Source organism: Puma concolor, chromosome F2 (assembly GCF_028749965.1).
Source record: "Puma concolor isolate L17-30 chromosome F2, mPumCon1.1.hap2, whole genome shotgun sequence".
NCBI lineage: Eukaryota > Metazoa > Chordata > Mammalia > Carnivora > Felidae > Puma > Puma concolor.
The window spans coordinates 762,129-786,466 of NC_141684.1; the positions used below are offsets into that span (position 1 = coordinate 762,129).

At 57.2% G+C, this 24,338-nt stretch overlaps 2 protein-coding genes and 1 long non-coding RNA gene across 9 annotated transcripts in view; 1 reads left to right on the forward strand and 2 right to left on the reverse strand.

Moving 5' to 3' along the window:
* The window catches only part of LOC147571750 (uncharacterized), a 6,482-nt gene extending 3,998 nt beyond the window's left edge, over positions 1-2,484 (forward strand). For 3 of the 7 annotated variants that reach the window (XR_015246805.1, XM_086695560.1, XM_086695563.1), the window contains 2 exons: positions 49-1,549; positions 1,694-2,484. The gene's annotated coding sequence lies outside the window, so the exon portion shown is untranslated. The remainder of the gene's footprint in view (positions 1-48; positions 1,550-1,693) is intronic. The other 4 variants (XM_086695565.1, XM_086695561.1, XM_086695562.1 and 1 more) reach the window with 4 other exon arrangements.
* SPATC1 (spermatogenesis and centriole associated 1) overlaps positions 1-22,600 on the reverse strand; it is a 24,271-nt gene extending 1,671 nt beyond the window's left edge. Inside the window, exons 1-6 of the mRNA XM_086695559.1 lie at positions 22,475-22,600; positions 21,518-21,615; positions 20,954-21,164; positions 6,355-7,083; positions 5,740-6,240; positions 5,483-5,622 (exon numbers count right to left, since the gene is read on the reverse strand). Coding sequence (XP_086551685.1) covers positions 5,483-5,622; positions 5,740-6,240; positions 6,355-7,083; positions 20,954-21,161 — 1,578 coding nt within the window. The 5' untranslated portion in view covers positions 21,162-21,164; positions 21,518-21,615; positions 22,475-22,600. The remainder of the gene's footprint in view (positions 1-5,482; positions 5,623-5,739; positions 6,241-6,354; positions 7,084-20,953; positions 21,165-21,517; positions 21,616-22,474) is intronic.
* On the reverse strand, positions 15,066-20,947 carry LOC147571751 (uncharacterized). Its single transcript, XR_015246806.1, has 2 exons — positions 19,471-20,947; positions 15,066-18,789 (listed from the first exon to the last, which is right to left on the reverse strand). It is a non-coding gene; the product is annotated as an uncharacterized LOC147571751 (long non-coding RNA).
* Positions 22,601-24,338: the final 1,738 nt, after the last annotated feature.

A 24,338-nucleotide genomic window follows, 5' to 3' on the forward strand; every position in this document is an offset into this window, starting at 1 on the left:
GGGGGAAGGCTCTGTTCTGCAGATAGTTCGCAGCCCTCCCCTGTGCAGGGCACCATACCAGGTGATGGGATTCAAGTGTGAGCAAAGCCCTCTGAGTTTATGGTGATGACAGCGCCAAGGAGAGGGACGCTACTGTGAATGTTGCCGCGGGGAGGGGACTCTGGAGGGGAGAGGGTGCTGGGCTGAGGTCTGAGGGACGAGGATCTCAGGAGGAAAGAAACTTCCAGGACAAGGAACAGCATGCGTGGCTTGGAAGGTACCAGGAGGCAGAGCACAGAGCAAGGAGAGGGGCCCACAGGGAGGGCCGGGTTCAGGGACCGCTTCTGTCCCCACACTGGGTCTGAGCCTCCCCTGCTCTGACACGGAAGAAAGCAAACCACCTGACAGCTGCTTTGAAGAGTAAAGGAAATGTCTCTAGGGGGTGCTGAGCACAGCATCTGTACCGGTGTGCACCCCCTTGAGGCGGTCCCGGCTCCAGGGGACACATCAGTGGGCTCTCACGTTGAGCAGAATTGTGTTTCAAAGGAATGGAGGAGGGGTGACATAGTTGGCCAGGATGAGGCCAGGGTATATACAGGCGGGGAGGAGGCAGCAAAGCCATCTCAGTGCCTAGCTCCCAGCCTCAACTCTCCTGCCCCCCCGTAGCATGTGTCACCCCCTGGACCTGTAGCATACATATTTATGGCTTTTCTTATTTATTGAAGGCCTCCCCAGGAGTGGGCGAGCTCCTGGAGCGCAGAGACCGTCTGATATAAACTTGGTATGCACTGAATGCTCCATAATAGGAGTGAAGAGATGGAGGGGAAGGATAGTAAGGTGCTAGCAGTTTAGTCCAGGGCCTAGGTGAATGTAGACGCAGGCGTATACATGGGAAACATCTTTAGAGGGAGACTCAGCAGAGGACCTGGTGCTGGACCAGATGTGGAGGAGAGAACAGGTGCTACCAAATACGCACGCACCTGCAAGAAACTGAGCACATGTGTTCACCACCCAGTCTTTCCATTCTGGAAACGACGCCGAACACGTGTTCAGTGCTAAGGGAAACGGCGGCAAAGGTTCAGCCCTTGTTCCCGTTAGAAAGCAACGCTCAAGAGGCGGCCGCACGTCCCTCAGAGGGCGGAGACTGGAGCGTGCATCCTGACTCTTGGGTTAGAGAGAAAATCCAAAGCAGTTTGTGAAATCCTTACACCTGAGAAGCCCCCGCCCGTGGGTGGGAGGCCGCCGGGCCGGGCGGGTCCACCTGCTGCACCACTGGTTAAATATAGAGCGAACTGCCTTGCCCCACACGTATTTCCAAACACAGGCTGTGTAAAATAAAATGACTTAAGTGTTCAGACCAAGAAGGAGGAATAAAGCAAACCAAAAGGAAGCAGAAGGAAAGAAAGAGCTGAGCCGAGGAAACAGAATCCTAAGGATCAACAGAGGATCAGCAAGAAAACCCCGCGAGCGCACCGAAGCCCCGCCTTCCCCTGCGGAGGTAAACTCCCACCTGCGACCCCGCGTCCGCGACGGCAGCAAGGCCTGACGTCACCGAGACCGGGCCAATGGGGTGAGACTGGGACCGTCAGCCCCGCCCCCTGGGCGGAGTCCGGGACCCGGGGCCCAGACGCTAGCCAGGGGGTGGGCAGCGGCCGCGGCCCCACGGGGAGAGGGACACGCGGCTTCCTGACGCCCCTTCTTTCTGTCACGGCAGCTCGGTGTGTTCGCGAGATAAGTAGCGAAGCTGCAGAAGTCGTAAATAACCGCAAACGGCATCTGGAGGCGTTAAAAACACGAGGGTGGGGCGCCTGGGGGGCTCAGCTGGTTAAGCGTGGGACTTCGGCTCAGGTCATGATCTCACGGCTCATGAGTTCAAGCCCCACGTTAGCTCAGAGCCTGGATCCTGTTTTGGATTCTGTGTCTCCCTCCCCCCCCCCCCCCGCTGCCCCTCCCACACCTGATCGCGCGCCCTCTTTCTCCCCCTCTCTCAAAAACAAAAACACCAGGATACAGTGCGGTTTATGATCAGAATACCTTCTCATGTGTCCTTCCGAAATGTTAAAAGGGAGGGAGGGAAAACTCGTGTGATCTTTTCAATGAAAGGCAGAAAATACATTCATAAAAGTATTCATGATTAAGAAAACCCCCCAAAGGTGTCAATGAATGAGGAAGAGGAAAAACTTAACCTGATGTGGCAGGGGCTGAAGCTGCCTCATCAGGCTTCCCTTCTAGTGCTTCTAGTGCTTTTCTGAAGCTGAAAGCCTTTTCCAGACTCGCCTGTGGCTCAGGGACCTCTGCGACCTGGGCTTCTGCCCAGCAGGGCCCGTGAGTGGAACTTGCAGGCGGATGTGGATGCCGGGAGACAGTGGTGCCCAGGGGGAGCAGGGGTCTCCGAGAGTGCAGTGGCTATGACCCTGGTTCTTCAGGGGCAGCCATACCAACTTCTGTGCCCAGTTTTGTGTCCTCACCTAAACGTGTATAATAAACCTCTTTCTGTTTATATCAGCTAGTGTTGATTCTGTTATCTGCAACCAAGAACTGTGACTGAAGAAGATTTGGCAAAAAGCCTGGACACACATTGTACTTAATGGACAGATTTGACGTGTGTGTTTGCAGTCAAGCCAGAAACAGGATGAGGTTGCTGTATTATCTGCTTCTTGTAAACACTGTACAATATGACCATCTACATAGAAAAGCCAAGATGATATACAGGCTGTTAGAACCAGAACAAGAGTTTGGCATGGTAGCTGGAAACAAACCATTATGCAAACACCACAACTGTTGTCGGCAGGCCAGTGCGTGGGGCTCCAGAGAGCACTAGGGGGCCCAGGACCCAGCTGGACACAGCCATGAGGTGCCTCCGTGACCCTCACACGGGTGCTGGGCTCAGGTCTGCTGTGATTGCAAGCTGAAAGGAAGGTACTCAGAGCACCCCCCCCCCCCCACCTGGAGCAGAAGATGTATGCAGCTGGGGAGAAGAGGTGACAGGTCTGGGCACCGGCACAACTTTTAGTTGAGTTTAAAAGATGGCACAGCTGACTGTGAACTTATAAAAAAGATGACCAGATTCATTGAAAACAGTCAACAAGTCCTCATTCGGCAACGGGGCTCTATTGAAACTTGTCAGTCGTCAAACTATCCAGCATTCGTGAAGCAAACGAGCCAGGTTCGGACACCAGGTTTGACCAGGGGTGGTGGGTCTGGATAGAATTTAGGGATTCTAACAACGACCAACACTGGAGTTCAACACGCAGAAAAACAAGATGTTTTCAGGAAATGAAATAAAAGTCTAGGCAAAGTGGAATTGGATCCTGATAGGAATCAACAAATGGGCCAGGCCAGCAGGCAGGATGGATGGCCTTGAGAGCGTTCGTGCTCCTCGGGTGGAACCAGACAGGGTCACCCTGCGGCGGGCCAGCTGGGGGGGTGTCAGACCCCGAAGACAACGTCTGTGCGGGTGGGCTCGGCAGGGCGCTTCTCAGGAGCTTGGGCACAAGTGTAGGACCCTGGCAGCACTGGTCATTGCTGATGGAAGGTGAATGGGGCCAGTGGCTCCGGGACTGGGGACGGAATGAGTGGTGCCAGCCACAGCCCCTCCCCCACAAGCACTGGCCCAGGGGGCACCGAGCTCCTTGACTTCCTCAGACGCCGGAGAAAAGTGCCTTCGGTACATCCCGCCCTCATCTTCCTGCCTCTCCTCTAGGAGTTACCGGCTGGTGCTGTGACTGTGGAGTCCTGGGCAGAACTGCCGGCTCCCGCTAAGTGGAGAGGGGCTGGGGACCAGAGGGCTCGCACAGCGGACTCGGGGCAGAGTCCCGTGTCAACGGTGATACGTCTTTATCACCTTCCGTCTAAAGGTGGGTTTCAAACAGTGGGAAAGCTCTACCACACTTTAAACCAGACATTGTAATCCAATGTCGTCTTCGCCAACTGGATATCAGCTGCAACACTGTAGAGACGTAAATATTGTGCTTACGCCCGTGTTGTTTGCCAGTTTCTAACTAGCCATGGCCAGTCTGCACTTGAGACCCAGCCTTGGCGGCGGGGGTCCTGGCTGTGCATCAAGGACCCTCAGACCAAACGTGACCACGGTGGGCCCCACTGACATGGGCAGCAGAAATGGCAGGGGTATCAGAACAACCGACACCGTAAAGACGTGAAACGTCCCCCTGTTCAATCTGGGAAGTGATGCAGAACCAAATACTTGAATGAGGTTTTTCCTGGAGCTTGACGGGTGCTCCTAAAATTCACACTGAGCGAGAGGCCCAGAGGAGCTGAAACAATCTGGAAGAAGAGAGGTGCCGGGCTCTGTCACTGCACCGAGGAGGACAGCATGGGCTGGGGACAGTCAGAGCAGCGGTTGGAGAGCCCACACACATGGGGCTGGGTGGGGGGTGGGGGGGAAGCGGGATGGATTCAGGGCTGGGCCCAGCCCTCTACCGCTCTAGCTTTAAGGGAGTCGTGAAAAGTACAAACAAAGGGAAAGGTAGATCATTCTGACCACATTAAAATTAAAAACCGAACCAAAGGACACACACACCAAAGGAAAAGGCGAGCTCAAACCGGGACTCAGATGAGCCCACGGTAGCCCTGAGCTATTCCTGCCGATCACACACCAGGTCTATAGTCTACAGATAAAAACGCTGGAGAGAAAGTGGCCAGGAACAGAGGCCTGTTTCCCAAGGAAAGCCCCAAAGGCTCGCCTCTCCCGTCCCCCGGCGTGGGGGCCCAGCCAGATTTGGCGCGCTGGTGGGAGAGGAGGCACAGGCGATCGATCGTTCTGGACAGCCTCCTCTGGGCATCCAGCCAGGCACAGCCCACACCCCGTGACGGCTCCCCTCCCAGTGTCTTCCAAGGCTCCCAGTGCCCTGGACGCCTTTCGGCCACTGGGGCTGAACACCAAGCTTCCCGCACTCGGTGGCAAGGTAGGCGTGCCCAGAGAAGCCCTGTGTGCCGTGTCCCTCACAGGAAGCAGGCTCAGTGGATGGCGTGCTAAGAATGTACTGGAATGAGCCTGGGCCTGAGGTCCCTGGTCATGAGGCCACCAGCTGCTCAGAGGTTCTGGGACCTGTCTACCCTGTGCCACCCCAGTGACCCTAGAGGGCACCAGCAGCGGTGGGGAGGTGGGGGGGGTAGGCATCAGCTCTGTTAGTGGGGGAAGGGCCCCTGGGAATGAGGGCTGGCCATCTGGAAGCCACTGCAGTGGCAAAGGGGGGCAGTGCAGACGTGACCGTGCTCAGGACCCTGCCCTGCACTGTCCCCTGGGGAGGCCACGTGGCTAGGCCCACAGGCTCCTGCTGCCAGGCGCCCTGGACACCTTTTGGCCACTGGGGCTGAACGCCATGCCTCCTCCACCACAGGGTGCCCGCGGACTCCGATGGGCTTGGCCAGGCTGGCGCGCAGGGCCCCCCCGGCGGCTCCTCCAAGGCCCGCACCCCCCCCAACCCTAACGGGTGACAGGGACAGGGCCTCTGGTGGTGAGGGGGAACCGGGCACCGGGCACCTGGATGATCTTCTCTGGGATGTTGGAGACGGTGAAGCCGTACAGGCGCACGCGCTCGGGGAAGATACTGGACAGGATCCTGCGGTCCAGCTGGAAGGCGATCTCCCCCACCAGCCGCTCCCAGGCCAGCTGCCTCGACTCTGAGGACAACAGGGGGTGGAGGGAATGGTCCTCGGCCCAGGCCGGGGCCAGGGAGGGCCACAGGGGCAGCGGGGGAGACCCCGCCCAACTAGTGTCGCTGCACTTGTGTCACAGACCTCGGGGGCTGTCCGGAAACTTGCTGATCTTCCTGTGGGCTAGCTTCCGTTCCAACTCCACCATGCTTTTCCGAGATGTTTCTGTGCCGCGTGGACCCTGGGGGTCGTTGACTGAAGCCGGGGAGGACGAGGTTCGAGGTGGGGAATGGGGATTTCGAGGAGGGGAGTGTGGGGTGGATGAGGGCTGGGTGGAGGGGTGGTGTGCCCGGGTGGGGGACGGGGGTGGGCACTGGGCAACGTGGGTGGTGCCGGGGGAGGCGTAGTCGGTGGTAGCTTGGGGGGCAGCAGTAGGGGCGACGGGGGCAGGGGCAGGAACTGCTTGTCCCTGGGGGGCACCGGGCTGGGCCTGGGCGTCCGAGGTGCTGAAGGAGAAGGCCATCCCGGGGCCAGCTGCGCCCTTGGTTTCCATGGGGGTAGAGGTGTGCAAGGGCACGCCCACAAATGTCACGCCGAGAGGCTCCAGGTCCTGGGTCGGCTGTGGGTGCTCAGTGGACATTGGGACTAGTGACGTTGTGGGGCAGAGAGGAGAGAAGGAGGGTCAGAGCAAGTCAGGACCCAGGACCGGCCTGGCGGGGGCTGGGGGTGCCCTCCCGTCCCTCCCCCTGCACAGGGTACCTTTGGTGGTGCCAGCAGGCCCTGCTCCAGCGGAGGGATGGGGTCCAGATGGGCATCCTCGGAACGGCTCTGTCAGCCGCACCCTCTGGGCCTCCGGCAGCACCAGATTGCTCACGGGGTTGGCCACAAGGTTCTGAGAAACACCTAGAGGGGCAGCTGTGGAGGTGAGCAGAGGGCTGCTCAGAGAGATGGCCACTGTGCCTGTCGTAGGTGCCATCAGGGGGCTGCTCGGGGTCAGGGGGCTGGTGGAGGCCGTGCCCATGGAGCTGCCCAGTATGCCTCCTGGGGCCACTGCCAGGGGCCTCGCCAGGGGGCTGCTCGGAGTCGGGGGGCCGGTGGAGGGCAGGCCCATGGAGCTTCCCAGTGTGCCTCTTGGGGACACTGCCATGAGGCCGGCCAGGGTGCTGCTCGGAATCAGAGGGCCGGTGGAGACCGTGCCCATGGAGCTGCCCAGTGTGCCTCCTGGGGCCACTGCCAGGGGCCTGGCCAGGGGGCTGCTCGGAGTCAGGGGGCCGGTCAGGATGGTGGAGAACAGGCCGCTCTGTGACATGGGCCCTGGACCGGGCAGCAAGGTGCTGAGGGGGCCCGTCAGGGGGCTCACGATGGGGCCTGCCGTGGGGCTGGGCTGCGGGCTGTTTAGCATGTCGGCCAGGGGTGCCAGAGCCACAATGCCCACTTCTTCCAGGACGGGCTCGTGTGCTGCTGCCGGGGACGGGGGCAGGAAGACACCTGGGGGACACAGAGAAAGCACTGAGACCCCAGCGGGCCCACGGGGGGAGGGCCCGGGTGCTTGCCTGCCTCTGACGAGCTGACCAGCTCTGCACCTGTCTCTTGGGTGGCCGGACAATGACCCTCCCCCGCTGACGGGGTCTGTGGGGCGACTCGGCAGATCCCACTGGAGGGTCTGGCCCGCTTCTTCTCCGTCCTCTGAGGCAGCCTTGTCCCCCTGGGCTCACTTCTCTGCACACCTGCCCCCCCCCACCAAGTCACAGGGACCTTCCACAGCTGCCCAGCCCTCCATGTGCCCACTGCACTGAGCTACTGACCCCTCACTGAGGAGGGTCTCCTGGCGGTGGTCCCCCAGGTGGCCAAGTGGACCCATCCATTCCCTGGTGGGGAGCAGTGGGCCCGGGCCTCCTGACCACTGTCCTTGTGGGGACAGCAGAGCTGCACCAGGTGTGGGATGCTCAGGGAGGCCAGAGCTGGGACAGGCACAGAGCCTCAGTGGCACCGATGGTGGCTCGTCCGTGCCTGCCCGCAGTGTCCCCGGGAATAGCGAATGCAGGTTCAAGAGGGCGGGCTGGCCCAGACACGGCTGCTTCATACTCCTGGATCCCTGGGCGGGGGTGGGGGGGCAGACAGCCCATTTCCCTTGGGTTCCTGAGGAGCGAGCCCTTGAATGACCACTGTTTTGGGGGAGAAGACCCCTGGGGGCACAGAAGCTGGGGGAGGGCTCAGTGTGAAAACTGCCAGTTAGGCGGTTGTCGTTAGGCGTCACGTGCTCGCTCACTACAGAGAAAGAATGGAGCTACGGAAAAGTCCAAAGAAAGATTAGAAACCGTCGTAGTCCTGTCATCCTGCCGTTAGGCGTGATGAAAAGCTCCGCGTTGCCTTGAAGACTCTCTCCGTGAGTTTATAGATCAGAGGTAGACGGACCTTGTCTATTAAGGGCTGGTGGTGAATACGGCCAGTTTTGCATCCGGTCTCTCTTGTGACCAATCACCTTGGGCTGTGGTACCAGCGTGGCCCCAGACGTCACGGAAACAAATACGGTGGGTCTGTACCAATAAAACTTTATTCAGAGACGCTGATGTTTGAGTTTTGGGTACTTTCCGCATGTCCAGAAATAGTATTCTTCTGATTCTCCTTCAATCACTTAAAACTGTAAACTCCGTTCTTTGCTCCTGGGCCTTCTCTGTCGCCCGTGTCCTTCCGTCCACTTGTCGTCCGGCTGGGCCCCCACGCGGCCTTCCAGCGGCACCCTTCTCTGAGGACGCTGCTCCGTGGCCGCTGCGGTTCCCAGCTCCCCCACCTGCCACCGTGTGGAGCCTCCTCGATCGATGGGCATCAAATTGACCAATTTTCCCAATGACAACTAATTCTACTACCTAAATCTTTTTTTTATTAAGTTTTCAATTTCAATTCCAGTCACTTAACAAACAGTGTAATATTAGATTTTGGAAAATAACATAGAAAACCGTCCCTTCCATACATCACAAGTGCACCCCTTCATCCCCCCCCCCCCCACCTAGCTCACCCGCCCCCCACTCCCCTCCCCTCTGGTGACCTGCAGTGTCTTCTCTGGAGTTCAGAGTCTGTTTCTCGCTTTGCCTCTCTCTTTTTTTCTTTCTTCCCCCCCATTTGCTCGTTTGGTTTTTTTCTTCAATTCCACATGTGAGTGAAATCACATTGTCTTTCTCTGACAGACTTATCTTGCTTAGAACAATACCCTCTAGCTTCATCCATGTTATTGCAAATGGCAAGATTTCATTCTGTTCTTGGCTGCGTAATAGTCCGTCGTGTGTATACACACGTCTTCTTCATCCATTCATCAGTCGACGGACACTTGGGCTCTTTCCATAACTTGGCTATTGTTGAAAGTGCTGCCACAAACACTGGGGCATCGAATCTGTATTTTTGTGTCCTTTGGGTAAATACCTAGTAGTGCAATTGCTGGGTTGAAGAGTAGCTCTGTTTTCAATGTTTTGAGGACCCCCCCCCCCCCCCCGCCCATGCTGATCTCCAGAGCGGCTGCACCAGTTTGCATTCCCACCAGCAGGGCGAAAGGATTCCGCTTCCTCCACATCCTCGCCCACGCCTGTGGCTTCTGGTGTCGTTGATTTCGTTCTGACTGTGAGGTGCTGGCTCCTTGTGGTTTGGGCATCTCCCTGACGGTGAGTGATGCTGAGGTTATACTACAAAAGTCCTTCTTACGGATTCTTCCCCCTGAAAGTAGACATCCTAGAGGTCCTTAACGCACACTGCTAAATCTACCTTCTTTAAGACCCCTCAGAAACATTGTGGCATTCCCCCGGAAGTCCCTGGGCTGTGGCTCAGACGTCTGCCCAGGGACCGTGTGGCAAAAGGTCCGGTCACTTTACTTTTGTTTCAAGTTTTGTTACTTGTGTTTTCCAAACGAATACATTAAAATTGCACCATCAAGTCAAGCAGTCGGTTGGTTCTTTTATGATTTCTGGTTTTGGCTTTTTGGAGATTTTTGCTTTAGGATCGAAGAGACAATGAAAGTGTGGGCCAAAGAGAAGGAGCCGTGGGGAGGAAGAGCCCGAAAGGGAAGGGCAGCGGGTCGCAGGTTAGGGGAGGGCCTCAAGGAGCCGAGGATGAGGACGGCAGGAGGAAGCAGGGACGCAGGTGGGACCCGGGCCGTCTGTCCTGCTGGGCTGTCTCCTCTGAGGGTCCGGATGATGTAGGAGAGGAGCCGCACAGTCGGGAACCGCAGGAGCGTCCAGTGGTGCCCCCCCAGCGCAACCAGGCCCCCCCCAAGACCTGGGGATCAGGTTCCCACGTGGCTGGCCCCCCACGTCTCTCCTCCGTGTCCCTCTAAGACGTCCCCACTCGTCATCTCCCTCCATTTTCTCCTCTTCCTCCCACACCCTCTCCGGCCAGGCTTTCTCCCTCCTTCCACCCGGACACTCACTGAGGGCAGCGGCGGCCCCACACTGCAGAACCCGCCGCCGGTTTTCAGGCCCCACCTTCCTCGTGGGTGGTGCTCACACAGCGGAGCGCTCCTCCTCTGTGAAACCCCGTCTTGGTTTGGCATCAGGCTCCCGGTGACCTGGTTTCCTCCAGGCGCTGCCGGCCCCGCCTCATCTGCCTTCCCGGGGGCGCCTCGGGCTCCCCGAGTCTGCTCGTCCTCGGCGAGCCCATGTGTCGTGGGGACCGGCTCCATGCCCCGCTGGCTCCTCAGGCTGGACCCCAGACGGTGCAGTCAGCCCCAACACTCGTCATCAGGCACACCCCGCCTCCGGCCTGCTTGCCGCACCTGCTCGTGGGCCCTGAGTCGTGCACGCGCACCCCTGCACGGCCTCGCCCTGGTCCATACCAATGGTGCCCGGCCAGACACAGGAACCTCCCGGCTGGTCTCCTGATGCCAGCTTTCGCCCTCCAACGTCTGCCAGTGTGTACCAGTTAAAGTGCCCATCAGCTCACCGTCTTGTTTTTAGTGCTAGATCATGCGGGGCCCTCCATGATCTGGCCTGTCACCTCTCTGACCTCAGTTCTCCCCGTCTCCCCCTTGCACACTCTGCTTCTGCCCCTGGGGCTCCTTTCTGCTCCGGGAGCGCTCCAGGCACACGCAGGCCTCCGTCTGTGCGCTGACCGCTCCCTCGGCCTGAAGCGCTCTACCCGCTGCGTGGCGGCCCCGCGCTCCACCCATGCCGTCATTCGCCATTCGTGACCTCCTCGGTGAGGTCCTCCACCCGAAATCGCCAGTCCCCTCACCCCAGCCGTCCCGTTCCCTTCTCCTGCGCTATTTCCTCCTGAGAGGCTGTGGATGCCCTACATTGACTTACAGTTTGACCCGTCTCCCCCCATTAGAACGGACGTCTCGTAAGGGCAGGGGTGGGTCTGTGGGCCACTGTGTCCCTCCTCCTAGAACAGTGCGTGGGCCACAGCAAGTGTTCCATAAAGAAGAAGAAAATGATGTGTATGCGAGTGGAGATGAAACTTGGTGATGAAAAAGAAATTGGTCAGGATAGGAACTGAGATCTATCTGTGCCTTCAGCCACCGAGAGCTTAATCTGACCACAGAAGGAAGTGTCCATAGAATGACCAGAGAAACTGTGGCCACTGAGAGAGCCATACAAGATCCAAAATTCAATCAGATAGCATGTCACTATCTGAACAAGGGTTGTGTGGTCCTCAGGATACAGAGAGTGCCAGATTCATCAGGGTCTACAAAAGTCAACTGTATTTCCAAACATTTGCAATGAATATTTCAAAAATAAAAAACAGCATCAAAAGAATAAAATATTTAGAAATAAATTTAACAAAAGAAATGTAGGGCCCCTGGGTGGCTCAGTTGGTTAAGCATCTGACTTCAGCTCAGGTCGTGATCTCACGGTCTGTGGGTTCGAGCCCAGCATCAGGCTCTGTGCTGACAGCTCAGAGCCTGACGCCTGCTTCGCATTCTGTGTCTTCCTCTCTCTCTGCTCCCCCCACCCCGCACTCTGTCTCTCTCTGTTTCTCAAAAATGAATAAAGGAAAAAAAAAAAAAAGAAACGCAAATCATATTGTCTGAAAACTACATTTTTTAAAAAGTTTGTTGTTTTTTTTTTGAGAGAGAGAGAGCAGGGGAGGGGCAGAGAGAGAGGGAGACACAGAATCGGAAGCAGGCTCCAGGCTCCGAGCTGTCAGCACAGAGCCCGATGCGGGGTTTGAACCCATGAACTGTGAGATCATGACCCGAGGTGAAGTAGGACGTTTAACTGACTGAGCCCCCCAGACGCCCCAAACTACAAGCATTTTTGAAAGAAATTAAAGAAGATCTAAATAAACAGAAAAACGTCCCACGTTCACAAATTGGAAGCCAATTTATATTAATTTATATTGGAAGTAACAATATTGATATTGTTGCTAGCAGTGCTCTCCAAGTTTATCTGCAGATTCAGTGCAATCTCCGTCAGGATGCAAACTGACTTCTTTGTAGAGACGGCCGAGCTGAACCTTACATTCACAAGGAATTGCTAGGGACCCAGAACGGCCAAAGCCACATTTTAAAAAAGAGGACTCATTGTTACAATCACTGCTTAGCCTGCACTTCACTCTCTTACACTACCTTAAAAAAACAAAACAAAACAAAACAAAACAGAGAGAGAAGAAAGAAGCGAAGGAAGGAAGGAAGCAAGTTAGTTGAGGACTCAGTTTCAGATTTCAAAACTTGCTACAGTAATCAAGATTCTGTGACTCTGGCATAAGGAGGGACATATAGACAAATGGAATGGAATAGGGAGTCCAGAAATAAACCCATGTATCTGTGGTCTCGTTTTTGATGAAGAGGCCAAGACAATTCAATAGGGAAAGAATAATCTTTTCAAAAAATGGGGCTGGGACAACTGGAACCCACGTGTGAAAGAATGAAGTTGGACGCTTACCTCCTATCATATACAAAAGTTAAATGGATCAAGGCTTCACTGTAAGAGCTAAAACTGTAAAATTCTTAGAAGGAAACACAGGGGCAGGAGTGCTTGGGCGGCTCAGTTGGTTGAACATCCAACTTCAGGTCACGACCTCATGGTTTGTGGGTTAGAGCACCACATTGGGTTCTGCACTCTCAGTGGAGAGCCTGCTTGGGATTCTCGCTCTCTCCTCTCTGACCCTCCCCGACTCGTGCTCTCTCTCTCTCTCTCTCTCAAAACAAAATAAATACACTTAAAAAAAAAAAAAAGGGGGTGCCTGGGTGGCGCAGTCGGTTAAGCGTCCGACTTCAGCCAGGTCACGATCTCGCGGTCCGTGGGTTCGAGCCCCGCGTCAGGCTCTGGGCTGATGGCTCAGAGCCTGGAGCCTGTTTCCGATTCTGTGTCTCCCTCTCTCTCTGCCCCTCCCCCGTTCATGCTCTCTCTCTGTCCCAAAAATAAATAAACGTTGAAAAAAAAAAAAAAAAAAAAAAAAAAAGAAGACATAGGGGTAAATTTCCACGACCTTGGATTTGGCCATGGAGTCTTAAAAGTGATCCCAAAAGCGTGAGCAACGAAAGAAGCAATAGATGAGATGGACGTCATCCAAATTAAAAGCTTCTGCTTCAAAAGACACCTTCGAGAAGGTAAAAAAGACAACCACAGAATGGGAGAAAACACTTGCAGGTCACATATTTGGTAAGGGACTTGGATTTAGAAAGAACTCTTACAAGTCAGTAATAAAAAGTTAAATGGCCCAACTTAAAAACGGGCAAAGGACATGAACAGACATTTCTCAAAGATGATATACAAATGGCCAATAAGCACAGAAAAGATGTTCAGCATTATTATGCACCAGGGAAATGCAAATCAAAACCACTTCACACTCTAGGATGGCTATAATTAAAAAATCAGATAATAAGTATTGGCAAGGATATAGAGAAATTGGAACACTCATACATTGCTGGTGCGAATGAAAAATAGTGCAGCCACTTTGGGAGACGATCTGGCAGTTTCTCGAACAGTTAAACATAGAGTTACCATATGACCGAGCAATGCTGCTCTTAGATATATACCCCAGAGAAATGGAAACATAAGTCCACACAAAAACTCATATATGGATGTTTATAGCAGTGTGATCCATGGTACCCCAAAAGAGGAAACCATCCAAAAGTCCATCAACTGACGAATAAACAAAATGTTGTGTAGCCATTAATGAAATATTATTCATCCCTGAAACAACAAAAAAACCGCAATCCTAACTAAAAGTACTGATTTATGCCACAACATGGATAAACCTTGAAAACATTATGCTCAGTGAGAGAAACCTGACCCAAAAGCCACGTGTGTGTGATTCATTTATAAGAAATATCCAGTGGGGCACCTGGGCGGCTCAGTTGGTTAAGCGTCCAACTCTTGATCTCCGCTCAGGTCTTGATCTCAGGGTCACGAGTTCAAGGCCCACTCTGGGCTCCACGCTGGGCGTGAAGCCTACTTAAAAAAAAAAAAAAATCATCCATGGGGTACCTGGGTGGCTCAGTCGGTTAAGCGTCCGACTTCGGCTCAGGTCATGATCTCGCGGTCTGTGGGTTCGAGCCCCGCGTCGGGCTCTGTGCTGATGGCTCAGAGCCTGGAGCCTGCTTCCGATTCTGTGTCTCCCTCTCTCTCTGCCCCTCCCCCACTCATGCTCTGTCTCTCTCTGTCTCAAAAATAAATAAACATTAAAAAAAATTAAAAAAAAATCCAGAATAGACAAATTCATAAAAACAAAAAGTAGATAAATGGTTGCTGAGAGTTGTGAAGGGGTAGGCGGTAGCAGCTAGCTGACAGGTTTCTTCTTGGGCTGATGGAAGCGTTCTCAAATTGTGGTGCTTTGTACACACCTTGAGTATACAAAAATCTGCTGGATCACACACTTTTAAGTGGGCAAATTGTATGGTATTCGAACTGTATCTCAATAAAGTTGTTATATTGCTGGCCTCCAGGGGGGTGGGGGATGGGTGAAGCAGTGCACTTGGGATCAGCACTGGGTGCTCTGGGTGCACTGGGTGGTGTATGGAGGTGCTGAGTCATTATATCCTACACCTGAAGCTGATCCGACCCACTGTGTTAACTAACGGGAGTGCAGATCAAAACCAAAACCAACAACAAAAAAGAATGTATAGTATTTCTGAAGATGGGTATAGTATTTCTGAAGATAGAGATAAAAAGAGAAGGACCAATAGAAAATCCACTTAGAGAGCAACAAATCCCCTCTTCGCCTCAGCTTGGTGGATGACTGCCTTGTTTATTCTCACCCCCACGAAGTCTGCGGTTTTATTCTCTGGAGAGGTCTCTAAACGGCAGGAAAGCAGGCCCACACCCTCACCCTGGCCTAAAACAACAAACAAACAAACAAACAACCCTACCCCTTATTGTGGCCCTAAACCAAACCCTAATGCTGGATCTGAGGGAAAAAGATGTAGTGTAAATACACAAGGGAACGTTACTCAGCCACAAAGAGGAAGGCAATCTTGCCGTTTGCAAGGACCCGGATGGAGCTAGAGGGTATTAGTGTCAGCGAAATACATCAGAGAAAGATTTCACTCACATAAGGAATTTAAGAAACAAAAAGATGAAAGCCTCAAAAAACAAGGGAGAGAGAGGCAAACCAAGAAACAGACTCTTCAGTACAGAGAACCCACCGCTGCCGGAGGGGAGGGGTGGGGGGTGAAGGGTCGCAGGTGGGGTGAGCACCAGGTGGTGCGTGGGAGGGTTGATCACGTGGCGTACACCTGGCGCTCGGATCGCACAGCAGGGGCTGCCTGGAATCTACATAAAAACTTAGGAGATTTCAGTCCCATAGCTTTGCATCCTAATGCAAAATGTACTTGTGATTGTTTTAATCTTTTCCTAATTTGTATTTAATTGATTTAGATTTGCAAGTTGAAATCTTCCTAGGCTTAGGTACAGTATTAGAGCCTCAAAGAGTTTTAGATTCACCGTGTTTATAGTTTATTTTATACGTAAGAATTATCTAGGGTCTAAGAAGGTTTGCTCGTTACATCGGAAGATTAATGTTAAAACGATAAGCAAATGTCTTAGATTTGCAAATGCAGCTTACAACGTTTTAAAGTGCTTAACTGGGACACCTGGGTGGCTCAGTCCCTTAAGCTTTGGGCTCTTGATTTCAGCTCAGGTCATGACCTCACAGTTCACGGGCTTGAGCCCTGAGTTGGGCTCTGCCTTAAAGTGAGGAGTCTGCTGGAGATTCTCTCTCTGTGCCCCCCCCCCAAAAAAAACTGTCTTTCTTTCTCAAAAGTAAATAAACTCAAAAATGTTTTAAAATAAATAAATTGCTTGACTGAACTCTGATCCCCCCAACCTGCTCCTCTAGGACAGTCCCTCGCTTCCCTCCGAGGCCCCATTGGAGTCCTCAGGTCAGCAAGGCCCAGGGGTAGACCCTGGCCCGGCATCCCGCCCGGGGTCCTCTGGCCTCCACCCCGCCCCCCTGAGGGAGGCAGTCGCCGGTCTCCACAAAAACCGGGTTCTCCCACGGCAGGGGACGGGGCCCTCACTGGGGTTCAGAACACTGGGCAGGCCCTCACAGGAGCGAGATCCTCACGGGGCCAAAACGAGGCGAGGCCCGAGGGCCCTCATGGGGCGGGGCCGTCACGAGGCGGGGCCAGAGCACTGGGCGGGGCCGTCATGAGGCGGGGCTAGAGCCCTGGGCAGGCTCTCACCGGGCAGGACCCGAAAAGGGCGGGGCCGTCATGAGGTGGAGCCAGAACACTGGGCGGAGCCCTCATGGGGCGGGGCCGTCAGGAGGCGGGTCCAGGGCACTGGGCGGGGCCGACACGAGGCGGGTCCAGAGCACTGGCGGGGCCCTCACGGGGCGGGGCCAGATCACTGGGAGGAGGATCTGCGTGGAGGCGGGGCCAGAGCATCAGAGCTACAGTGTTTGACCCGGGAAAATGGAGAGGGAAGCTGGGCCACAGAGGGGAGAGTGGTCAGTGGCTTTAGCTGAGGGTTCCAAGAGTGCTGGGGCGACAGGAAGGGGGGAAAGAGCCAAAGGGGATGATGACAGGGCCTGGGAGACAGGGCTGGCCCTGAGTGGGGGTCTAGTCCTGGGGGCCTGGTGGGGGGATGGGTCTCGATGGCCGCGAGGGGTGTCCAGGAGGAGGACGGATCCTAAGAGGAGGACGGTCCCCAGGGGGGGTGGGTCCTGGGAGGATAGGCCTAGGGTGCTTAGAGTCAGATCCTGGGATGGGAGGTAGAGGGGGGTCAGGGTAGGGTTAGGGGCCAGGTGGGAGTTTGTATCCCGGAGACCATGGTCCTGAGGGGGAGTTGATCCTGATCCTGAGGGGTGTGAGAAGATTTGAGGAGGGTGGCTGGGATTCTGATGCAGGAGGGACGGGTCCTGGGGAGGTGGGGAGTATGGAGAAGGCCCCGAGAGGATGGACAGACTTGGAGGGGAGGGAAGCCCCTGGTTTGGGGGCAGCAAAGGGGTGGGGGAGGTGGTGGGGAGCAGGGGTGGTAAAAAGGAAGTAGGCCGCACCCCGCGGCAGAAAACTTCCACCTGCCTGCAGCTCCCAAGAGGACAGACAGAGGGCAGCAGGGGCTGGGAACAGAGTGGGCCTGGGTAGAGAAGGAGTCCGGGTGGGGGAGGTCCCGGCACAAAGAGCAGCGGAGCCCTGCCCCCCCAGCTGACCTGTCCTGACAGCCACTGTCGTGGTCCCTTGTGCGCTCGGCTTGGCCCTCATTTCCTCCCTACTCCAACAGCCCTGATTTCCCATCCGTCTTCCATCTGCTGGGACATCCCAGGGCAGGGCTCCTGGAGCCCAAATGCCATCCTGACTCCACCTCCCACCTGCCATGCTTCCAGGGCCGAGGCCTGAACCTCGTGGCACCTGTTCTTCCCCGTGAAGTTCATTCCACCTGCTCTGGTTACCCACACTGAGCGTGCCGGACTGCCTTCTGCCCCGCTCAGAACACTTGGCACCCGGCTTGGAGCCTCTCTGGATCTCCAGCACACGGGCGTCTTCGTTGCCCCTGCGCCCCACAGCTCAGCTGGCCTCCGTTTCCCTCTGTGAGGTGCGCAAACCCGTCCTTGCCCCGCCTGCCTGCCTGCGTCCCTGCCGCCTCCCCCGCCTCCAGAGCCCCAAACAAACGCCGCTGAGCAAGTTGGTGGCTTGCCGCCTTTGCGATCCAAGGGGTCCAAGGGGTCCAAGGCGGGTGGCACCATCCGAGCTCCCTGCACAGCCAGACGGGCCCCCCCCCCAGGTCCCACTCTCAGCTCCCGCCGCATCCACGGTGTCACACCTTCCTCATTTTCGGCTCCCACCGTGTCATTTTTCCAGGGAGAATGGAAGCCATGGTTCCGGTTTCCTCAGCCTCCTGCCCTCCCTCCCCTCCGTAGGGGCGCCTCCCAGCGCCTCTCCTGGCTCCTTCCCGCCGCAGAGGGACAAGGTCAGGTCTCGGCCATCTTGAGGAGCCTGGCTGCGTCCGAGCAGCTCCTGCCTGCCCCCAGCCGCGCTTCGGGTGCTTCGGGAACGGAGCGTCAGCCGCCTACCGTGCCGTTTTCTCCGTCACTCCTCACTCTTCACCTCACAGCCTGGGCCGCTAGCACCTGCGGTGGAGGTCAAGTCTAACCGAGCTCGTTCACACCAGGTCAGCAGAGGCCCCGGACTCTTCAGCCTTTATTCTGTTGACACTCTGCCCCCTCGAAGCTGTGCCTTGGCTTCTGTGACATCACACTCTGAGGTTTCCCTCGTCTCCCCGCTTCTCTCATGCACTGGCTGCGCTCGCCCCTCTCAGGTGGCCTCACCCCTCCTGCGGCTTCAGTGGTCAATACTCCTGAACCTTCTCCCTCCAGCCCTGACGTCTGCCGGAGCTTCAGGACTGTGTCGCCGCTGCTGCCTGGTGGCTCCACGCAGGCGTCTTCCCAGCCGGGGGTAGCCCTGCGCCGGCCGCTCGAGCACAGGCACAGCCCGGGCCGCCTCTCCCGCGGGGATGGGCCTGAGCCCCGCACGGCGGGCCTGAGCGTACACCGAGTGCAAGGGCGAGCCCGGAAAGAGGAACTGGAGGTTGAGTTCACAAGAGGAAATCAAGAGTAAAAGCCTGACTCCACGAGGAAGGCGAGTCACAAGGAGCAGGCAGAAGCAGGAAGTGACCTGAGAAAGAGAAAGTTCCTCCGAGGCCACCACAGGGATCCTCCTTGGCTGGGCGCGGGGACGGAGAGTTCCGCAGTCTCAGGAGTTCACGCTGCCAGGCACCCCACCACCTCTGCCCGAAGGGAGACACCTTCTGGACTCCCTTGTCCGTCCTGCACATCCAAGCAGTTAGCTTGAGTCAGTTTCTCTCCGCCCCTAGTTTGGGCTGTGGTCTGCCACCCGCAGGGCTGCAAGGGCCTCAGCCGGTGCGGCCTCGCTCTCGTCTCCTCCGAATCCCGTCCCCACAGCAGCTGGAGGGACCCTTCCGCAGCAGGAACTCGCTCACTCCGCCACAACCACCGGGCCCTGCTCTCTGCCCTTAGGAACCGGCCTGTGTCCCCGCTGATCTGACCTCTGCTGACCTCTTTAGCCGAACTGCTCAGTGTCACTGGCCCTGATAATACCCCACACAGTCACGGATACAACCACACAGATTTCACACACACAGATACAACCACACGGACACTCACAGGACACTCACAGATACAATCACACGATCCTCACACAGTACAAACACACTTAGCGCCCCCCCCCCCCCCCCCCCACGCAACCAGTACGCTCACCCACACACAGCCTGGGCGTCAGCCTCACTGACGGGTCCCGCGTCCCTGCTGCCCCCTGGTCCTGGCGTTTGCAGGAGCTGCTGCTCGCCCGCTAATGCCTTCCCACCACCGTGGGCTCACCCCCTCCAGAAAGCCTTTCCTGACCCCCTAAGCCGGGCCCCTCAGGAGGGGGAAGAACCAACGTGGCCCAAGGATTCTGTTAAGAATCGAGCCCAAAAGGAGAAGACTTACTTTTTTGTGAAGCTTTGAGATTTCTTTTATTTTGTATCTCCCCGCGTCTTTATTTTTGCCGACGCATTGTCTCAGTCGTTACAATAAAGCCTTTCCGAGGAGAGGCCTGTGCTCTTGTGGCCAGTGAGGGGGTGAAGGCCGCGCGGATGAACAGTGCGGTTCAAGAGCAGGGAAGCCGGTGTGTGGGGACCAGAGGGAGGCAGCTTCCAAGAGTAAGGGCCTGGCGTGGGACCCTCAGGGCAGGAGCACAGACCTGGGAGGGCTTAGCATCCCAGTGGAAAGGCCAAGTTCTCAATCAGAAACGTGTGGTTGGAAGTGAGCCGAGTGCCAGGGAGTTGCTGGGCCTGCACGACTGTCTGCAGGGGCCTCCAGCCCCGTGGAGGATGGGGGCCCGTGCTGGGCTGGCTGGCGGTGGAGCGCAGGGCCCGGGCTGGCCCGGAGCAGGGGGTGGGTGATGCTGCCCAGGGTAAACCCAGAAAGAGGGGGGTCATCGGTCCCAAATTGCATGCAGAGGTTTAGAAGGATGTGGCACTTAGGAAGCCACCTGTGACCTTCCCGGAGCAGCTGAGTGTTGTGGCCCACGGCCGAGCTGCAGGGGCCCCAGGATGGGCAGAGTCCTCCTCTCGGGGAGGAAGACCATTCTGGGCCCGACTGGGGACGAAGGGGCCAGCGGGAGGGCGGGGCGCAGGGCCTTCTCTGGCACAGGGAGGACCCCGTCGGGAGGGCACGGCTACGGTGTGACCACCGCAGGGTTTTATCGCCGGCTCGCCCTGTGTAACCTTCACAGCACACTGCCAGCCGCCGACTCCTATCGCCTCACCCTGGGGCCTTGCCACCCCCAGAAATTCCCCCTCCGTTATCTTCAGTGCCAGCCAGTTTCTGCCCACAGCTTTCTGTCCCCAGACCCTCCCTGCCCCTATCACCACACTCAGCCGCGTGGCCTCCCAGCCCCCTCCTGGCTCAGTCCCTGCTCCCGAGGCCCCAGCCGGCCGATCACCACTTTTTCTGCAAATGCCCGCTAGTGCTTTGCCTCTTCCGTCTCACCCTACATCTTCTCCAGCCCCAGGGCTCTGCCACACGCTAATGACTCCCAGACCTCAGCTTCGGTCCTGGTTTCTGTCCCTGGCTCCTGGATCTGGGCTGTCTGTCAGTGGCCATCTCTAGGCGCAGGGCCCTGGGGGGTGCTCGGGGGAGGGGGGAGGGGGAAGGAGGGCAAGCGACACACTAGACCCAGGAGCGCGGCACATTTGGATCCCACAGCTGGGAAATTCGCAGCCTTTGGGGCTGCTTGGACGGTCAGCCTAGAGGAGGGGGGTGAGCGGGGCCTCCTCCCATCAGGGTGCAGGAATTGGTGCCCAGCTCTGGCCTCCGTCCCGATGGTCCCGTGTCCTCCCCTGGTGGGGCCACCGTCCCACCCGCTCGTTACTATCCGTGCCCTGTCTCCAGGACTCCCAGAGACCCCCTCCCCGCCCCAGTCTCTTACAGTTTCCCTGGTGTTGAGGAGTGGCCGCCATCTGGCCGAACCCGGCGCTGAAGCCGCTGATGCCCAGGCCGCCCGCCTGCGTCTTGATCGCCGACTTGAGCTCGTGATTCTCCCGAATGAGCCGCACCAGCTTCTTTAGCTCCTCGTTCTCCCTCACCAGCCTCTCGATCTGATGCCGGAGCCCCTCATAATTGGCGAGTAGAGACATGCCCTGGGGCAACGGGATGGGTGCAGCCCGAGTCGGGGCTCTGCACCTGGAGACTGCCCAGGGCCCCGGGCCTCGCCCGGGTGGGAGGAGGGCACCAGGGTCTGCCAGAGGCAAGGCTGGCCCAGTGGGCCCTGGGTATTGTGAGGTCAGAGGCTGTGCCCTGCTCCCGGCCCTCTCTGCTCTGCCAGGCTCAGCCCTCCGTGCTCCAGGCCTGTGCACAGGTCCTGCCTCGGCTGGGATGCACCGACCCCTCCTGTGTCTGCAGGGGCCTGCTCCCTCAAGCGTCCTGTCACCCCAGCGAGCTCATCTCTGCCCTCTAGGCTTCCCTGCAGCCGCGCCTCCATCACAGCGCTTACCTGGCTCTGTGCGCTTGGCTGCTGGTGCTGTTGGGCTCACTTTACGGTGACGTGGGCGTGCTGTAGCTCCCCAGCACCCAGCAGAGGGCCTAGGTGCACTGCAGGTGGGTAACCAGTGATCTTCTGTGGAATGGAAACTCATCACCCGTCTTCCTGGCTAGGGCACCCTTTCCTTGGGACGCTGGGCACACCTGGAGCTAGCCTGTTGGCCTCTCTCCAGGACATTGTACCTTGGGCCCCTGGACAGTGGCCATACTTTCTTCTAACCCAGGTGCTCAAAGCCTGTCTCTGACTGCTGGCCCGGGGGCTCCCTTGTCCACGCTCCTGGCTCCCTACAGCTTGGAGTCTCCGCTTCTGGTGACTCGGGGCCCCACCCTTCCCCCCACGGCACCCGCGTGAGTTCAAGACCCAAGACTGTGTCCTTCGGCAGGTCGTCAGGTTTCGGGAATTCAGACCTGGGAGTCCCCGTCATGTTCCCTTTCTTATTTTTAATTTTTTTTAACGTTTATTCATTTTTGGGACAGAGAGAGGCAGAGCATGAACGGGGGAGGGGCAGAGAGAGAGGGAGACACAGAATCCGAAGCAGGCTCCAGGCTGCCAGCACAGAGCCCGACGCGGGGCTCGAACCCACGGACCGTGAGATCGTGACCTGAGCCGAAGTCGGACGCTCAACCGACTGAGCCACCCGGGCGCCCCTGTGCTCCCTTTTTAAGAACTGCCTGCTCAGAAATCTTGGGGGGGTCTGACCTTGGGAGTCAAGTGAGGCGGTGTCCTGGGGTGTCCACCCAGGCGGAGAGGGCAGTGAGGCCCAGGTCTGAGCCGGAGGTGGGGGTGAGGACCGGCTCGGAGTCAGCCTGAGCTGAGCATTCTACCTGGGCCTCACAACGGGGGCCTGCCCCCACCCTCCTCCCACATCCTGGACAGTCATCGCGGCTGCGTCACTGTGGCCCCTTTCACCTGGTGGGGGGGGGGTGTCGTCACCACTCTGCTGTTCACAGTGTGGGGAACTGAGCTTCTCATGGCTTTCCCACTCGCCTTCTACCATCCAGTCTTGCCTGGCTGTTGTCCTCTCCTTGGGTTGATGCAGCTGGGGTGGTTCCGTCGACGGGTCAGTGGGGCTGAGCTCCGGTGCCCAGGTGTTTGGTCGAACACTCGTGTAGATATTGCTGTGAAAATATCTTGCAAAGTGACTGGCATCTACAATCGGTTGATTTGATGTGGGTAGGCCTCATCTAAGCAGCCGAAGGCCTCAGGAGCAGGAAACCTCAGGAGCCCAGGTTTTCCAGGGAGGAAGGAATCCTGCCTCGCTGCTCTCCCACACGGCTGCCTGAGTTTCCAGCCCGCTGGCCTCCTCTACAGATTTGGGGCTTGCCAGTCCCCACAACTGCACGAGCCCATTCCCGAAATCTCTCAACATCTGAGGAATCCGACCGATACTTCCCTTTACACACTGCTTTTTCCCTCCGAAAACGGTATATTGAGCACCTACTGTGTGGCGGGCATTGTGTTAGAAATTGGGGGTTTAGCGAATCACTATATTGTACCCCTGGAGCTAAAATAACACCGGAATTGTTATATTATCCTTCCCCTTCCCACCGTGCAGCCTGGGGCGAGGGCAGACCGCCGCCCCCCCACCGGGTCTCCCGGCACCGCGCCGCGGCCGGCAGCCCGTCCCATGCGGACATGCGGACAGCCCAGGCCCCCTCTGGTCTCTGTCCCTCCACTCGTATCTCCCTTCCTTCCAGTTCACTTATCTTGTCGTTGTTCTGTCCTGTGTACAACTGTCCTTCTGTGCCCAAACCTAGCGGGCTTGAGTTTGGGACGAAGTAGCAAAAGTCTGCAAAGAGCGAGGGCTTCGGCCAAAGCTTTACCCACAGCAACTTGGATGGCGTGACGGGAGCGAGAGGGAGTGGGTGGCCCTCCCCGCCTTCTCCCTGACTCTTCCCGAAGGACTGGCAGGAAGCTCCCGGCTTCCCGGCTTCCCGGCTTCACGCGGGGTTTGCTCTGCATCCCTCACGGCGCATTAGGAATTCACTTCACACACACCTCCAGTGTCCCCACTGGTGCTGAGTCAGGCGTCTCCACTGCTGGTCTCGGGTCACTGGCTTTGCACAGTTTGTCCCCATTCAAATTTGCCTCCTGAGATTCCGCTCAGCACAGCAGCTTGGCGAGGCCTCAGGGGATCTTTGCTCCCTTCTTGGCTTGGGACTCTTTGTCAGTTTCCTTGTAAAAGCCATCTTCTCAAGGCAAAAAGTTGCTACAGAACAGGGACCTTTAACCTAGAGCCCTCTGTCCACACCCCCTCCTACCTCCGTCCACACGGGCGGACTGTGGCGTGCCGTTCTGGGCTTGTGGGGGGGGTCCCAGGGAAGGAACCGTGCTGCCCGTGGCCCTAGCGTCCTAACAATCCCGGCTGGGTGATCATTTCCGTGCTGCCTGCTGTGGCCCTTACAGCCTTGGGGTCCCACCCTGTGGCCCACAAGGAGCTCCTGGGAGGAATCTGCCCAGTCTGTGCTCCCACAGATCCAGATGGCACTCGAGTGCAGTGCCCTCCTGGATGCCAGCCGCGACTCCTCCCTCCCTTTCCCTCTCCTTCACTTCAGACAATGAAAGGGCCGTGGCCAGCTCGGTTTGGGTGCTTACCGTGTGCCGGGCAGTGTTGTAACAGTCTCCGTCCTCCAGGTGGGGACACCGGTGCACAGCCCTCCATGTCCGGTGCCTGGTCCAGACCTTCCCCGGGGCGCCCGGGTCCCCACGGCCAGTCGGGTCTTCCCACCTTTCCCAGCGGTGGGGGCTGGGGCTTGGGGCAGGTCTTGGAGCC